A 19065-nucleotide genomic window follows, 5' to 3' on the forward strand; every position below is an offset into this window, starting at 1 on the left:
ACTATTGGCGAGACGTTGAACCGGATCAGCTATATCAACAGCATGGCTGCAAGAACAAGACAGAGGCTAAGTACTTCACATCCCCTGTTTCCTCAGTCTTTTCACAATTCACATAGTTTGTCAGAGTGATGGGAGTATTCACCGCTCACCTGTTGTTGCTGCAATTTTCAAGAAGCTCAATGAATTGGCAACCCTTCCACTGGACTCAATATTCACCTTATCCTACTGCTCTGCACAAAAATAGAATTCAAGACTGCTGTATCATTTTGGAGATCCCCGTCCCAAAGTCAAGGGAAGAGTTGATTCTCCAAAAAAAAGCTAAGTGTCAAATTTGCATAAAACTGGAGTAAATCCTGCTAGATTTTTCAGTCAAAGTTTCAAAATTAATCTCCCACACAGAGTGTGTGGGAGTGCACTGCAGAATGCACTAGTGTGGAGAGGCCAGCAGCACAGTGCTGAGCAGGCCATTGCACATGCGCTGATCTGTCAGCACCAAGATTGGTGCGTGCGCAGTGGTCACGCTGTTGGCCTCCCAAAGACCAGCCTGCCTGTGACTCTGCATCTCTGCCCCTACAATCCCCACCCCCACCCAGCCCAATCACTGGCCCTCTGGACTTTCCAAGCCAGCCTTGACTGCCCCCACTCTGGTCCACCTCGATCTTCCTCTTCCTCCCTGCCCCCCCGCGGTCCTGATCTCCTGACTACCCCCCCAAACAGGCTGAACCCCCCCATCCCACCCACCGTGATGGCCAGCCCTGATTGCTGGCCTCCCTCTCTCTGTCATTGATCCCAGTGCAAAGTGGCACTGGGACTGTCCACCCCAACCAATCTCCTCCCCAGAGGCTCCACCCCATTAGGCCCCACCCCCTTGGCATGGCCCAATGCCCCCTCAGCACTGCCACTTTCCCCTTTGGGCAGTGCCAGGGGCCAAGATGGTAACACCCAGGGGTCAGCCCTGACCTCCTGGGGGCCTCAATGGCCCCTGCTTCACTTCAGCAGGTTTGGGCCACCAGCTACCTGCAAGTGGGGAGCTATTGTAAATCCTGCTGGAGTGAAACACTCCTAGCGGCTAGCGGGCCTGGAGACTTCAGTCCAGGGCCCACTAATGATATTTAAATTGTATTAAAATGATCAATTGGAAAAATTTATACAGTTCTATGCCAATTTCTGGCATGGAGCTGACAGTGCTGGAAATCTGGCACCTGGGGATTCACGGAGGCTGTGGCGCCCAGCTGGCAGCCAGCTAAACAGCCACGGCTTGAGTGTCTTGGCCCGCTGTGCTGAAAATGCAGCACAGCAGTCTGGGAGAATCGCCCCCAAGACGTCAGCCAGTTCAGCTTCCATGGCAACAGTGAGAGTTGCCATAAGTTGGCCTCATCTTCCACTTCTGGAAGGGGAATCTGTATAATTTTGGGACTTGATGTAGAAGACACAGTGGCACAGTGGTTAGCACTGCTGCATCACTGCTCCAGCAACGTAGGTTTGATTCTCGGCTTGGGTTACTATATGTGCGGAGTTTGCACATCCCCCCATATCTGTGTGGGTTTTCCCTATGTGCTCTGGTTTCCTCCCTTGGTCCAAAGATGTGTGGATTAGGTGCATGCTAAATTGCTCCTTGGCATCCTGGGATGCGTAGGTTAGAGAGATTAGTGGGGTAAATGTGTGGGGTTGCAGGGATAGGGCCTAGGTGCGATTGTTGTCGGTGCAGACTCAATGGGCTGAATGGCCTCCTTCTGAACTATAGGGGATTCTACTCTAAGACAGAGGGTGGAATCTTGTGCACTCCTGGTAGTGGGAAACAAGGTGGGCAGGCATACTCAATTATGCAGAAATGTAGGTATGAAACTAAGGCTGCAAAGGATTGAAGGCAGATTAAGCTTCCCAACATCAAACAGCAGAAAGCTGCATTAGCATGTCATGCATACTCATTAAACCACAATTTTACCAGATTAAATGGTGTCTTAATTAATACCTCTGCAATGAGCAAGAAACTCATGCATTCAGATTCATGGCTGGTTACAGGTGACATGCATCAGGTCAGATCGGCTTCCTATGATACTCATTGAGAAGAAGTTGCTTTTCTTTCATGTGGAGTTTTGTTGGACACTTGCGTTGATGCACTGAAGTTAGGTGATAGCAGTGCAACAAAATTGGGACAATGCTGACTCAGGGAGAATAGATCAAGCAGGACATACAAAGACTTGAGGGACAAAGCATGGAAGCTGGACTTGCACAGGGATGATCAATATCGACAGACAGTACAGAAGAAGAGACATATTGAACAGTATATTGAACAATATTGAACAGTACAGAAGAGGCGGCATATTGAACTCAAGCCATTAACTGTGTTTCTCTTTCCACAAATGCTGACAGACTTGCTGAACTGTTCTAGCACTTTTTGTCTTTATTTCAGATTTCCAGCACCTGCAATATTTTGCTTTTATTTGAGCAGAAATTTTGCAATCTTGGCATACTTTGTGACCCCAAATTAAGCTTCCAATTTCATATTCTCTCCTCATGAAGACTATTTCACCTCCATAACACTGCCCTCTTCCACTCCAACCTCAACATTAGAATAATCAAGTTTTGAGGTGAATTGCTGAAAGTTTTAGTGACGGATGGCAGCCTGGGTCATCTGTCATCTGTTAGCTTAAATTTTGTTTCAATAAAACAACAAACAATTGTTCTAAGTGCAGCATGAGAAAATTCACAAAATAAGTACCAGGAATGAAGGGCTTCAGTGATGTAGAGAGACTTGAGAAGGTGGGAGTTCTCTCCTTAGAGAAGAGTTTACAGAGAATAGGGGAGCGGGGAATGAAATGGGATGGCACAGAATTTGGGAGAGGTGCTCAAAATTATGGGAGTTTTCATCCAACCTGAGCAAACTATGATCTGTGAGCCAGCCAGTGGAAGCTTCTAATCTGGCATCGAGTGTGCACATGCCACTGCTACTGGCATCTAGCCAATTGGCATCAGGAGCTGTAAAAATTAAATGCAAATCCTGGAAACCTTCAAGGGAAGTACTCCAAGGTCAAAAGAAATATTTCCAGGTATATTGGAGTTGACCAGTGATCGACAATCAGAGGCAAACTTTTCTTCAGGATTGTGGCAACCATATTAAAGGAACAAAGCTCATGTGGAAGAGCAGTTAAAGCAGCTGAAAATGTACAATCAAGATTACTTTTCAGATTACTGCTGTGTTAATTTGTTTCTGACTTTGTAAGTTAAAACACTAATTTTAAATACACTACTTTAAAACTTATTTTACACTTAGGTTTTGACATTCTTTAAGACAAGATATCTCTTATCTACTTTTGCTTCCCCATTTTTCCATTCCCTCACCAAGGAGCTGATGATTGCTGAGGATTTGCGATATGGGTGTTAACAGTCCAGAATTTGAACCTTGGACTTTCAGGTCTGCATTAGCACAGTAATATAGTGAAGTGTATGTTTACTGACTAGAATGGTTATGTATCAGTAATCTATTTATTAAAATTTGTAAATAATATACGAGTTGCCAACTTTTTGAACTTTATATATGGCAATAGCCACATTTATAATGGTGCCATGTATATGGAACATCAGTTAAGTGGGAGTGGAGAGAAGCTGGAGTTGTTCTCTTTACAGCAGAGTAAGTTAAGAAAATATTTAACACAAGAGTTCAAAATCATGAAGAGTACTGATTAGTTAAATATAGATAAACCATTTTTGGTGGCACAAGTCTCAGTAACTGGTGGATTTACGACAATTGGCAAAAGAGCCAGAGGGGAGCAGACTCTGCAAAAACTTGATCTACAGTTCGACTGGTGGATGAGAGATTGAACTATTGAAGCATGATTTCCACTATCTGCAACAAAGATATGCATAAATAAAGATGTCCACAACTAATATCCGTTTAACAATTTCAGATGGGTGTTTCAGAGATTAGTTCTTACACACTTCCTGAAATTTGAATTGAAAAAGCATCTTCTGTTCCTGTCAAGAGGTACAGCTAAAGTTTAATTTTTTTTGTATGAAGGATGATGAATGCAATGGAAAGTGAAGTTTCATTGGTATTAGGTAGAGTTTTGGGTTTTCAGAAAATTGAAATTTAGGAACATTGCCCCCAACAAGTGTAGAACAGATTATATTTATTCCAGCTCTAGGAATGAAAAGCAGAAGCGGGAATACAGATCAATGTACTCCCCACAAGATGTGGTGACTGCTTCTGAAATACCTTTTGCTACAGAAGGTTAGGGTGCACGGAGTTGGGGGTAAGGTGTTAGCATGGATAGAGGATTGGCTGTCTAATAGGAAGCAGAGAGTTGGTATCAATGGGTGCTATTCTGATTGGCGGTTGGTGACTAGTGGAGTGCCGCAGGGATTGGTGCTGGGGCCTCAGCTATTTACCATTTATATAGATGATCTGAAGGAGGGGGCTGAGTGTAGGGTGACGAAATTTGCTGATGACACGAAGATGAGTGGAAAAGCAAATTGTGTGGAGGGTGTGGAAAGTCTGCAGAGGGATCTGGATAGGCTCAGCAAGTGGGTGAGGACCTGGCAGATGGGGTATAATGTTAGCAAGTCTGAGGTTATCCACTTTGGCAGAAATAATAGGAGGAGGGATTATTATTTAAAAGGCGAAAAGCTGCAACATGCTATGGTGCAGAGGGACCTGGGGGTCCTTGTGCATGAGTCGCAAAAACCCAGTCTGCTGGTGCAGCAGGTGATCAAGAAGGCGAATGGAATGTTGGCCTTTATAGCAAAGGGGATAGAATATAAAAGTAGGGAGGTCTTGCTGCAACTGTACAGGGTACTGGTGAGGCCGCAGCTGGAGTACTGTGTGCAGTTTTGGTCGCCACACTTGCGCAAGGTTATATTGGCCTTGGAAGGAGTGCAGAGGAGGTTCACTAGGCTGATACCGGAGATGAGGGGGTTGGACTACAAAGAGAGACTAAATAGACTGGGTCTGTACTCGTTGGAGTTTAGAAGGATGAGGGGGATCTTATAGAGACGTACAAGATAATGAAGGGGATGGATAGGGTAGAGGTAGAGAGATTCTTCCCGCTTAGAAAGGATAGCAGGACTAGAGGGCACAGCCTCAAAATGGGAGGGGGGGGGTGCAGTTTAGATCAGAGTTGAGGAGGAACTTCTTCACTCAAAGGGTGGTGAATCTCTGGAATTCTCTGCCCGTTGAAGTGGTGGAGGCTACCTCACTAAATATATTTAAGTCACGGGTAGATAGGTTTTTGATAGACAAGGGAATTAAGGGTTATGGGGAGAAAGTGGAACTGATCCACTTCAGATCAGCCATGATCTTATTGAATGGCAGGGCAGGCTCGAAGGGCTAGATGGCCTACTCGTGCTCCTATTCCTTATGTTAATTTTTGCTGGCATGTGAGAATGGTGCGGATAATGAACCCACACCCTGAACTCCCAATATGGTCAGATTCTTTGTTGGGGTAGGCATCGCCTAGCCATCGACTATATTCATGGAATTAGTGATGTAATAGTATTATCACAGGACTAGTAATCCAGAGCCCAGGATAATGCTCTGGGGGCCTGGGTTCAAATCCCACCATGGCAGATGGCAAAATTTGAATTCAATAAAAAAAGAAATCTGGAATTAAAAGTCTAATGACAACCATGAAACCATTGTTGATAAAAACCCATCTGGTTCACTAATGTCCCTTTCTACCATCCTTACACAGTCTGGCCTACATGTTACATCAGACCCAGTAATGTATTTGACTCTTATCTGCCCCCTCTGAAATGCCGTCTAAGTGCAATTAGGGATGGGCACTTCATGTGAGCCAGCCAGTGACATTCACATCCCACTTAAGAATTTTTAAAAAGAATAATAGGAAAGAATAATTTAAAGGTTCAGAAAAGACTAATTTCGGAGGTACCAAAGCAACACCCGTGATATCTTGCATTTTCTCTTTTTTTTGGCCTGCACCTTGCAGCAACATTAGCAGTTAATCAAAATCTCAATTCTGTCCACTTTTCTCCAAATGAACTGCAGCCAATTTTTTCTCTTTTCAGTCATTCCTCTCCAGTTTATTGGTTATACTTTCATTCTGGTTCCCAATTGACAGGAGTTGCATGTTGCTATACTTGATCAACCCCTGCATCACCCCTTCTGCTGACTTAGCTCCTTTGAATAATGTCTTGGAACTGGTTTGATTTGTTTTATTAGTGTCACATGTATTAGTATATGGTGAAAAGTATTGTTTCTTGCACACTACACAGACAAAGCATTCCGTACATTATAGTGAAGGAAAGGAGAATGTGCAGAATGTAGTTTTACAGTCATAACTAAGGTGTAGAGAAAGATCAACTTAATGCGATGTTGGTCCATTCAAAAGTCTGATGGCAGCAGGGAGGAAGCTGCTTTTGAGTTGGTTGGTACGTGATCTCAGACTTTTGTATCTTTTTTCTCATGGAAGATGATAGAAGAGAGCATGTCTGCAGTGCGTGGGGTCCTTGATTACGCTGGCTGCTTTTCTGAGGCTGTGGGAAGTGTAAACAGAGTCAATGAATGGGAGGCTGGTTTGTGTGATAGACTGGGCTTCTTTCACAACCCTTTGTAGTTTCTTGCAGTCCTGGTCAGAGCAGGAGTCATACCAAGCTGTGATCCAACCAGAAAGAATGCTTTCCATGGTGCATCTGTAAAAGTCAGTGAAAGTCGTAGTGAACATGCCAAATTTCCTTAGCCTCCTGAAAAAGTAGGGCTTTTTTAATTATAGTGTCCGCATAGAGGGACTAGGACAGGTTGTTGGTAAATCTCTTCCTTGTTAAATTCACAGTTAATTTGCTCTGCTTGTTGCCCTACAGATCTTGATTATTCTCTGGAACATTTTAACATTTCAAAATGTCCAGCAAAATAAAAACCTTCAATGCAAACCTCTTCCCCTTGCCCCTGCTGAAGTCATCCTTAGTGGTAACTCACTTGTTCTCCACCACATCAGCACCAAAAAGAAAGGATATTAAGTTGACGAGGGCCTATAAGAACACAACATAAGAATTGGGGCAGGATTAGCCAATTTAGCCCCTTGAGCCTGCTCCACCATTCAATACAATTACAGCTGAGGTAAAGGGCCATGGGCGCAGCAGGAGTGGGAATTAAGTCAATACAGGTACTCTAAAGGGCCATGGGATTGAGTGAGGGCACAGTGGGCATAGAGGCAAACATGGTGAGACCTTTTGTAACTATCTTTCAAAAGGTTCCTAAATCCAGACAATACTTCACTACTAAGAGGCCTTGAGAAGCTGGCACGATTCCACGAAAATTGCTGAGGGTAGGAGATACCTCATGTACAGCACAATGCACCATAACTATCACCTAGCTGCCAACATTCTCTATTAATTGTGATTCATGATTCACACATAGAGCTTTACCCTACCCTCATACATAGATCTACTCCAAGTCTCATACATTGCATACACTGACCTCTAATCAATTAATCATGACAGACTTTTTTTTTATTCTTTCACGGGATGTGGGCATGACTGGCAAGGCCAGCGTTTGCTGCCAATTCCTAACTGCCCTTGAACTGAGTGTCTTGCTCAGCCATTTCAGAGAGGCTGTTGAGAATCAACCACAGTACTGTGGAGCTGGAATCACTTGTAGGCTAAGAATGGCAGATATCCTTTCCCTAAAAAGACATTAGTGAACCGGATGAGTTTTTGCAACAATTGACAGCAGTTTCATAGTTACCGTTGCTGAAACTAACTTTTAATTCCAGATTTTATTAATTGAATTGAAATTCCAACAGCTCTTGTAGGATTTGAATCCATGTCCCTAGAGCATTAGCCTGGGCCTCTGGATTATTAGTCAAATGACATTATCACTGCCCCACCATCTTCCCAGAATATCACCCAAAAAGAACCACACTCAATGACACATACCGTATGAGACCACATACAAATTCTGCAGTAGAGAATTCAGATGAGGACTTTGATGAGGCTGGCTACAAAAGGACACTGAACAATGAAATACTTGATGCATTGGCAGACCTGTTAGACCTGTCTGCAATATCAAGCAGCAGGTGAAAGCTGACATTGATTAGAAGAGTTTGGAGCCCAGCCTTTCCAGAACAGAATTGATGGTCAATTCCATTAACATACTTGTGAATTCCACCACAATGCAATGTCTGATGGCCAGTGACTCAGATACGATTGTAGCACAAATAGAAGCCTCACAAGGTCTGAGCACTGCAATGGAAGCTCAGGCTGAATTCGTGCAAGCTGAGACTGCTGTTGCCATGACTGAGGATACCAGCATTCAAAGGGTTTACAAGCTGTCACAGCAGTCCAGATAACTAGGATTTCTGATGTGCCACTCCAGGGAAACACAGGTGACTCAGTGAAGCACAAACCTGCTACTTTCTCTCAGTATGACTGAATTCATGCTCCTGCTACTCTACCAATGTTCTTGCTGTTGCCTACCAGTAAACCAGCCCAGACTCTTGCCAGCCAGGCCAAGGTGGTACATCTGAAGCCAGTCCTTATCTAAAGATAGAGCTAATCAAAGTTATCAATCATGCAAGGCCATCCATAAAAGTGAGCAATCTTCCATCAGCCATGGGGGCAGGACTGCGACAGTTTAGACACATACATTTGGCTTAAATATTTATTTTTTGTTGCCATTTTATTTTGTGCACTGTTGCCCAGCAAACTCTCTAATGCTCTATCCTTATCAGTCTTTGATGGTGGCAAGAGTTGAGAGGATTTTGGTACAGACTTATTGGTATATGTCTTAAATGAATCTCTGCAGTTTTCTGCATGTTAATTGTAAGCATTTTTTAACTACCAGAACATGTACAGTGAATGGTGTAAGCTAGGAGCTGTCTCCATGTTCAAGTCTGTACATGTCTCTACTCAACAACATACTTGATCGAGGTCATGTGGGGAAGGTGGTGGCATTGTGGTATTATCACTGGACCAGTATTCTAAAGACACAGCAGCGTGTTCTGGGGATCCGGGTTCAAATCCCACCATGGCAGATGGTGAAATTAGAATGTGATAAAAATCTGAAAGTGTCCAATGATAACCATGAAACCACTGCCAATTACTGTAAAAAAAAAACCCATCTGGTTCACTAATGTCCTTTAGGGAGGGAAATCTGCTGTCTTTATCTGGTCCATGTGTGACTCCAGACTCACAACATTGTAGTTGATTCTTAAATGTCCTCTAAACAAGGGCAATGAGACATGGTTAATAAATGCTGGCTTAGCCAGCGATGCCCACATCCCATGAATAAAAAAAAGTCTCCTTAAATCACTGTGTAGATAATACTGAACTCAGTTCCATATTAACCCTTTATGTGCGCAGCCCTTATACTACACCTGTCCTCAAGTTTTCATCCAGTGCAAGGAGATACACCAGTTTACTTCTGGTCTTACATTGTTCTTACAAATACTTGGAAACATGGATTTGTAAACAACAATGGTTGCCTTAACATTATCTGCCATCTTGAAGAGATCCAAGATTATGCAGTTATCTCTGCTCACAGGAGAGAAATGCTGGTTGAGTTGATGCACGTCATCCACAAAGATCAGTTTGCTGCCATACCTGTGCCTTCAGGATCATATCAATGACTGAAAGTTGGATTCGGCCTGGCACATAAAGTGTGAGGTCTGTTTTTCAAAGTTGGAGGTCTTTTAGTCATGGTTCTTTGTAAGAAAGGATTATCACTTATGTATCTAATTTTTTAAAAAAAATAGATGGCCATTGACACAAAACGTCCACAGTCCAAAATAAGAAACCAGGATCTCTGACCTCACCCAGGAAACATGGCTCTCTCTCCTCTGGGTTTGTAATCTCAATCTCATGGATCGTATTTGGGCCTTCTGTGCATTTCAAAGCTTTTACCTTGCATAGTTGCCATGGTGTCCAATCCTGTTGCATTTAAAGCATTGGGCAACAATTACAGGACATTGGTATCACCTGTAAAAGCACTTCACTCCAAAGTGCTAGCATGGTCACGCTGCTGGCCTATCCTGGTGTTGCCTTTCCTGACTAAAAGTGTTCCCATCTTTGTAGCTTACCTAGCTGAACTGGGGGTCAGCACTGCACCATGTTTTACAATCGTCACTTCAGACAGTCCTGTGCTGCTCACAGAGTTCTGACTGCTTAACTATCTGATTTGCCTTTTCCATGTTTAGATCTTCCTTTGCTTGTAGGTCTTATTACTTTTTATTTAAGCCCGAAGTGACATTGTATCCTAAGAATCTTTGACTCCCAAGTCTCCAATTTTGTGATTGGTTTGGGCTTTGGATTAGTCCAAAATGTCTTGAAATTGTGGAATTCTGATTCATGCTAAAATACTTTAAGAGTATATGTGCAGCTTTAAGAACTGTTTGGCTTTTGAGGTGGCATTGGGAGACAAAGGGATTTCCGACACATGCCAGTTCTGGTGGGTTCTGCAAAATGGTGACAATGCTCTTCTTGAAAAGATTGACTGGCTGAACGGACTGCCTGCCCAGTTCTTTTAACTGTTCACTTTGTAAACTGCCAAAATGGTTGAATTGGAGTTTTTGGTTTTTTTAAACTGAGCTGGGCAGTTGAAATACTCCCAAAATATTATTAATTTTTGGCTTTTGGACATGCTCAGGCTCCAGGTGCTCAGACACAGACTCAGGGACCAGGTTTCAGTGACAGGTTTCTTTTAAATGACCCTTCTGACTCTGAATTACTGAAAGGAATTTGCAGGACTTGCTGCAGGCTGGAATTTTAAAAGCTCATCCGTACAGATTCTGCAACTTGCACGCTGAAGCTGGACGTCAAAAGTGCTTTCTCAGTCTTTCTGCATTTTCATTTGTCTCTGAATTTTAGCGAGATTCTGGGTTTTTATCCCACTGCTGTCATCGTGTTGGGAGGGTGTTAGTTACAGATCGGTATGTCTTCAAGAAGTCTCTGTATTCTTCTGTAGGTTAACTGCAAGTCTTTCTTAGCTACTAGAACTATTTACATATGAACAGTAAAGGGTACAAGGTAAGTGCTGTCTCCATGCTTAGGTCTATATACATCTCTGTGCAATACCACACTGATCCTGGGACATGTGTCTTCTTACGTCACTGTCTGCCGATACTATACTCAGTCTTCCATCCCTTTGTGCGAGACCCTTATACGACAGCAGACTGTGACAGCATGATGCTGAAGTTATTTAATTTGCTGCATTGTATCACAACCTTGTTGGCCATTTAGCTGAGTACTGCAGGGTTCCACCAGAGCACTTGAAATAATGGAGGCATTGTCTAAACACATCAATAGCCTCCATTATCACATTATGTGTGGCAACATTATTTTCGTTGCATATATGTTGCCCACAAGTGGGTGCTTACAGACCACAATCAACTGCCATGCCGTCAAAATATAGCGATTGTCACCCAGTAGCCAACATTCAGTTTGTCATTGTGGGTCAAATGCAGGTTGTTGCCTGCCGCACAGTCTGTTTTAACCCTTATATGGTGGACAAATAACTACGAGTAGATGTCTTGTTAGTACAACCAATATTTATTTAAACCCACACAGTCAATAATCACTCACCCAACCAACAATAAGTTATCTTACAGGAAAATACTAAAGTTCAAGTCCAATACGAGACCTTGACTTAACTTTGCATGACTGGCAAGTACCCAAGCAGATATTGGCCTTTATCTGTGCACTAGTCTTGGTAGTTGTCTGCGTAGTCTGGTCCTTTGGTTGGTCTGGTACTCTGGCTCTGGTCTTCCTTCCTTCCTTCTCGGGTGTGATGGCTCTCCTCATGCTGGCGATGGTCACCATTGTTGTAGCTCATTCGTGGGGTCAGAGAGAGAGAGATTCCTGGTTGCGCAGCACCCTTTATACTCCGTTTGGTTTCATGCCCCTTTTGGCCATTGCCAATCAATTGATCAGGACTTGATCCCCCTGATCGATAAGAGTCCAATCACACTGATCTTTGGGTGTGTCCCCAACGGCCATGTCTGCACGTGCCTCCAGCACCTAGGTCACATACCTCCCTCCTAAATAAGGGGTCACGGTGCCCTTAAGTCTGGTACACAACCCAGTGTGACCAGAAAGTCTCTTTCATCCTGGAGGTGAAACAAGCCAGTGTGACTATAAAGTCCCTTCCATCCTGGAGATGGCCCATATCCAACTCATCAGGGTTGCAGCCTGTTTGTCTCTGTCTTGAAACTGCAGCCTGTCAGTTTAGTTTCTTGCCCAATTGTCCCAGAGTGCTTTACAAAACACCATTTTAGATGGCCCGTGTGGCCACAAGATGGAACAGAGGGAGTGAAAAGCCACAGAATCAAGGCATTGTGACTGCTGTCAGGCATTGACTTGCATAATTCCTCATGTACACTAGTGGCATGTTGATGGAGTGGAGTCCCTTTCATTTGCAGTACACCTCAGTGTTAATATGTAATGCTTGAAAGTAATGTGCATGCAGTCAATGACACCATGCACTATAGGTAATTCTCTTAAAAGCTTTATGCATGCTCTGCTTGTACCTATCTAGCAAGAGAGAGTGAAACGTATTCAGCTCCTTCTTTGTACAGAGCCTGATGACCTCCTATATGCAGCATCAGATCACAAACTGGGAGATGTTCAAAATATCACCGCTTCTATCCTAGAAGGAGTCCACTACATTTAAGTTCATGATCAAAATCATGTTACCATTGCTAATTCAATCTTGACCTGCCCTGAGGTTGCAGTAGTGATGTTCTTACTGAAGCGCAGGCATTTGACACATTTTTCCTCACTCAGATTCAGGTAGGAGAATTGCCCTTTGAATGCCATTGGCAATTATGACCTCCTGTTAGAACGTAATAAGAACATAAGAAATAGGAGCAGGAGTAGGCCATCTAGCCCCTCGAGACTGCCCCGCCATTCAATAAGATCATGGCTGATCTGTCGTGGCTCAGTTCCACATTCCCGCCCTCTCCCCATAACCCTGTTCAGAGCCCTTCTCATCCTAATCTTTCTGGCCGCTTGAGCTGCTCTGTGTAATCATTGCTCCTTTTTAAAAATCCATTCTTTGGATGTAAGCATTGCTGGTAAGGCCATAATGTATTGTCCATCCATAATTGCCCTCAAGAAGATGGTGATGAACTGCTTTCTTGAACCACTGCAGATTATGTGGAACCGGTACATTCACAGCACTGTTAGAAACGGAATTCCAAAATTTTGATCCAATGATAGTGAAAGAACAGTAATATTGTTCCAAGTCAGGACATTGTGTGAAACTTGCACATTGTGGCATTCATATGCATCTGCTGCCTTTGTTCTTCTAGGTATTAGACGTCACAGGTTAGGAAGAGTTTCTGCAGTGCATCTTGTAGATGGTACACACTGCTGCCATTGTGCACCGGTAGTGGGAGGGAGTGCAAAGTTAAGGCAGTGGATGGGGTGGTGGTTAGCAGGTTGCTTTGTCCTGAATGGTGTTGAGCTTCTTGAGGTTTTTGGAGCTATAATCATTCAAACAAGTGAAGATTATTCCATTGTCGCCTGACTTCTGTCTGGTAGATAGTGGATAGGCTTTTGGGAATCAGGAGGTGAACTGCTCACTACAGGATTCCTAGACTCTGAATTGATTTTAAGAACATAAGAACATTAGAAATAGGAGGAGTAGGCCATCCAGCCCTTCGAGCCTGCCCCGCCATTCAATAAGATCATGGCTGATCTGTCGTGTCTCAGTTCCACATTCCTGCCCTCTCCCCATAACCCTTAATCCCCTCGCTTATCAAAAACCCATCAACCCGCGTCTTAAAAATATTTAGCGAGGCAGCCTCCACCACCTCAACGGGCAGAGAATTCCAGAGATTCACCACCCTTTGAGTGAAGAAGTTCCTCCTCAACTCCGTTCTAAACCGCCCCCCCTTTATCTTGAGGCTGTGCCCCCTAGTCCTATTGTCCTTTCTGAGCGGGAAGAGCCTCTCCACCTCTATCCTATCCATCCCATTCATCATCTTATCCGTCTCAATGAGATCTCCCCTCATTCTTCTAAACTCTAACGAGTACAAGCCTAGTTTATTCAGTAGCTACAGTATTAATATGACTCATTTAGTTAAGTTTCTGGTCAATGATAACCCGCAAGATATTGATGATGGGCCTTCATTTATGATAATACTGTTGAACATCATGGGGAGGTGATTAGATTCTCTCATTAGAGATGATCATTGTTTGCCATTTGTGGTGTGAATGTTACTTGTCACTTGTCAAAACAAAGGCCAATGTTATCTTGCTGCATGCAGGCACAGACTGTTTTAGTAACTGAGGGGTTGCAATTGGTACCGCATACTTTGCAATTTTCAACATTCTCTTTTATGTTGAAGGGAACTTGTTCCATGAAGGACACTACCTCGAGAACTCTTACCAGGCAATAATCCTGGGACTCCCTTCCTAACAGTGCTATGGGTTTCCTACAACCATCCACCACCACGTCAGAGCAAATGGAGACAAAGTGTTGGTCTAATCACTTCCAACGAACAAACTTTTAAAAACTCCCTGTCATGCTATAATCTAAGGGGAACACATAGTCGTGGGAACAGCTGCTTTGCATAGAATCTTTAAAGTTAGAATAAAGTCCTTCAGCATATTCCACACCACTCACTGTAAGAAACTCTAGAAATCACCAACACTTTGATTTTACTGGATGTTTGATGCAATTAATCAGGAACTAACCTATAAGTAGTTGGTGGTCCCTTTAAAAAGGCAGCCTTCCTGCTGTTCAGCACACGTTCAGTTGTGTGTATAAGAGATGCCAATAGCTGGAGCACCGAGTTCCAAAACTGCAACGCTGGTTCAGGATTACATGTGTCCTTTTCAGAATTGCCAAGTTGGGGAATAAAGCTCTTGTTTTCCCAACATCAAAATAATTCTCAATACTCCAAGTGGAAGCAAAAGTTTGTAAACAATCTTGCACAGAATGCATCTGCCCAAAGAAACTTTCCATTTGAACCTCGGTGGACAGTTAAGAGTGGAAGATGTAAACCTCCCTCCTGATTCTGCAACTTATCGGCTCAATTTTTAATTGTCCTGAAGATTAGTTCCGCTATGTCCTCATTCACTGTTTGGAAACTATAAGATATCCACGTGGAGTGATCATGTCCTCTCCAGGACAGCTTTTTTCAACACTATAAAGTCTTCCTTAATAGTACTGCCACTTCATCTCCCTTTTTTCCCTTGTCTATCTTTTCTGAACATTATGCATCCTTAAACATTAAATGCCCAGTCCTCACCATTTTCAAATCACATTTCTGGTATTGCCAATGTATCACAGAAACATAGAAAATAGGAGCAGGAGTAGGCCATTTGGCCCTTCCAGCCTGCTCTGCCATTCAACATGATCGTGGCTTATCATCCAAATCAATAGCCTGATGCTACCTTTCCTCCACATCCTTTGATCCCTTTCAACCCAAAATATATCTCTAATTCCTTCTTGAAAACATGTTTTGACTTTAACTGCTTTCTGTGGTAGCAAATTCTACTGCTTACCACACTTTGGATAAAATAAATTTCTCCTCATTTCAATCCTAAAAGATTTACTCCTTATACTAAGCTATAATCCCGGGTTCTGGACTCCATCGGGAACATTCATCAAATCCTGCCTACTGTCAAGTCCTGTTGGAATTTCATAGGTTTCTATGAGATCACCTTTCATTCTTCTGAACTCCAGTGAATATAATGCTAACCAATTTAATCTCTCCTTATACATCAGTCCCATCATCCCAGGAACCAGTCTGGTAAAGCTTTGCTGCACGAGCATGTTTACCTTCAAAAAGGTATAGGTCACACAGGTATCATTGCACATTCTTCTCTCTCAATTTATAGCTATTCAGATAATAATCTGCCTTGTTGTTTTTGCTACCAAAGTAAATAACCTCATGTTTGTCCACATTATACTGCATCTGTCATACATTTGCCAACTCATTCAGCTTGTCCAAATCACACAAATGTCTCTGCATCCTCTTCACAGCTCATCTTCCCACCCAGCTTTGTCTCTTCTGAAAATTTGGAGATATTACATTTAATTCTCTCACCTAAATCATGAATATATGGAGAATAGTTGGGGTCCTAGCACTGATCCCTATGGTACCCTACACTGATTCCTGTGGTACCCACGAGATACTGCCTGCCATTCAGAAAAAGACCTGTTTATTCCATCATATTCCAAAGGGAGTTATTTGTACACGTAGCCAATGATTTTTATAAACTCCATTTATGCATTTATAAAAATAGGGTTGGATTCTATGGGGCATCATGGACCATGACTGCCTGGCTAAAAAGTTGGTGACAAATCAGCCCACCATACAGACAACTGCTCCTCAGCAATTTGATGATAAAAACATATCTCCTCCACTCCCCACTCTACCGAACATTAGTCTGTGCAGCTAAAGATGTTAGCATAGCCATTTTGCATGGGCCTCCTCTTGCCATAGATAAAATGGCACTAATGCAAATTATCATCAATCTGGCCAATTTCATATCAGTCTGCTGCTACTTGTTTACTGATGCAAAGCTCCAGAAATTGAGATAACCCAAAATCTTCTCACATAGAATTCGTACAACCAGAGCGTGAATAGAGTTTCATACCATCAGTCAGGTTTCAGTAAGTGAACAGTCACTCCATCACTCAGGGTATACTCCAATTTTCTGATTGATTTAGTCTAAGTTTAAACAACACTAACAAATCTGGCATTCATTCAGGTTTGCTCCGGATGAGCATGTGTTAAAGTAGTTTCAAATATAGTATAGGCATTGTCACTGTCCCTTTCTCTTCCATTGCTTGTGTGTTTATGTCAATATGAAAATCAATCTTAAATTAAATAATGATTGTATATAGATTCTAATTGAAGGAGGATTTATCAGATTATGTATCCATTAAAACATTCACAATGCAGCAATTAGAAATAACATGAACACAACTAACAAAAGTTTTAATATAAATCAGCTCAAAAGGATGGATATTTCATAGCTGTTTGTTCTATTACCTTCAATGGTGTAGATTCTAATAGTCTAGTAGAAATGAAGCATCATTATGTCAGGAATACTACCCCAGAATTTGAGGCTGATGAAAAAGTGGTTATGACTCAGCCCTCTAAAAAGCACACAACCAAAACTTTAATTGCAATTTACAGCATGCACACAAGTACATGGATAGCTTTGGCTGCTGTTACGCTAAACGGGGAAAGAGGAGGAAGAATGCAGCAGAATGCCACTACTCCACTTCAATGTATTCTTGCTTCCAGCCTAAGGCTTAAAAATCTTGGCTTCTTTCTGGCCTCTATGTACAGAAACTATATAAATCAATTACCAACACATTGAATTGTATGAGACTTAGTGAAGTTTGAACTAATAGGGAAAGAATGACTGTCCAACAGCTGAGCACCCTGCTCCAAAAGTGAGAACACATTGTGTATTACACACATCCATTTTCTCAGTTCTGTGTCAAAACAATGTTTTGTATACAGTATAGTTCTATGTCACTTTATGGATTTTGTAATTTGGAAGATTACATGAAAAGACCACTAACTGAAAATTAATAAATTTAGAACGAAGTAACATGATTCTGGTATCCGACTACATGCCAATAAGTCCCTTTCACTTAATTAACCCATGAGTAATTAGATAATTTATGCAGTACAAAACAATTAATGATAGCTATGCAAAATACCTTGTGTTGTGCCTGTTGAAGTGACTTGCAATCAATGTCCAGTTCATTCTGTTCTTGATGAGCTGTCCTATCATGAGCTTCAGTCTTCTTGTTATGCTGTTCTTTTTTAAGATACTGAATTATATGTTCCTTTGATTCAAGCTGAAAAGAATCCAGCAAATAAATTAAAGATAGCAACCTAAGAAAGTATGATTATAAATGTACTTTCAGTAAGAGATGACTGAGTATTAATTCTTGACTCCCCTTCTCCCGAATCAGAAAATACTATCCACTGATGACAAACAGAAAACTCAATTAACGTTCTTTCATTTCTCTTGTACTAACACGTATGTGCCCTCCATGCAACTGTTGCAGACAGTTATTCCATGTAGTTTACACAAAAGAGCTTACACATATACTACAACAAGAAGCCCACCTTTTTTTCTGTTGCAGGAAAAGAATTTCATTTGTCATCTCTGTATCATGTATTTCCTTTTCTGAGGCTGCAAGTTTACCCGCAAAGCTGAACGACAATGTCAACCAATTGAATATCAGTAAAACAGCCTAGGTGATCAATACCTGAAGCAAAGGATGAACAGGACTCCATTTCTGTAGTAGGTGTTCAGACTGCTCTTTCATTAAAAGAAGCTCTTTGGTATTGATTTTGGCTTAAGTAATGAGAAAGCTTATCCAAAAATCTTTAGCATTTCAGCTGAAGTTAAGGAAATCAATACAACCATTTCCCATTTCAACAGCACATGTGAATCTTATGTACCAGAGACAAGACAAAGTCCAAAATCAGATTAATCAATAAAGTTTGTCAATAAAACATAAAACTGACAAATGCTATTTTAAGCAATTAAAGCAAGTTGTAATCCCTACCAAGATAATCAATTTCCACATATTGTTATTAATTGTTTAAATTCCACTATATATTTTAAGGTAAAGTCCATGCTAGCCAAAAGCTGACCCTTTACAAGTTAGAACACACTGATCTTAATCATATTTATACACTGGCATGTTAATTAAATGCAGTTCAATTCTGTAATTAATGTGTTAACATTTTTAGATTTTTCTTTTAATTTTTTTTTTAAACTTGCAGGTTTGTGATGTAACTAATTGCATGTTTTAGGGCTCTGGGGTCCTTATCACACAGTAGCCCAGTTCAATATGCTGAACTGATGCTATGTTACAGTTCAGTGAGGTTTAGTTTTGAGTTTTCATTATTAATGTGTTTTTTTATCTTATTTATTTGATAACAGTTTGTGGTAATACTGCATTGATTTATTTAATAAAACAAACTTGAAAGGTGCAGTAAATGCATTCATAAGATATGAGTAAACAAAGAAAAACAAACTAATTGGAAATCTAATTAAAGATTAATTTTTAAATTCTTGGCAGCATTAGTAATTTGACCGTATTTGACCCAATTATATGATAAATGC

At 41.8% G+C, this 19065-nt stretch overlaps 1 protein-coding gene across 1 annotated transcript in view; it reads right to left on the minus strand.

Annotated features, from left to right (window-relative positions):
- The window catches only part of LOC145346372 (uncharacterized), a 230163-nt gene that overhangs the window by 97165 nt on the left and 113933 nt on the right, over positions 1–19065 (minus strand). Inside the window, exon 4 of the mRNA XM_080193531.1 lies at positions 17642–17782. Within this exon, the coding sequence (XP_080049657.1) occupies positions 17642–17782 (141 nt within the window). The remainder of the gene's footprint in view (positions 1–17641; positions 17783–19065) is intronic.

The sequence above is a fragment of the Carcharhinus amblyrhynchos genome, chromosome 8, assembly GCF_965287045.1.
Source record: "Carcharhinus amblyrhynchos chromosome 8, sCarAmb.v2.hapA, whole genome shotgun sequence".
NCBI classification, from domain to species: domain Eukaryota; kingdom Metazoa; phylum Chordata; class Chondrichthyes; order Carcharhiniformes; family Carcharhinidae; genus Carcharhinus; species Carcharhinus amblyrhynchos.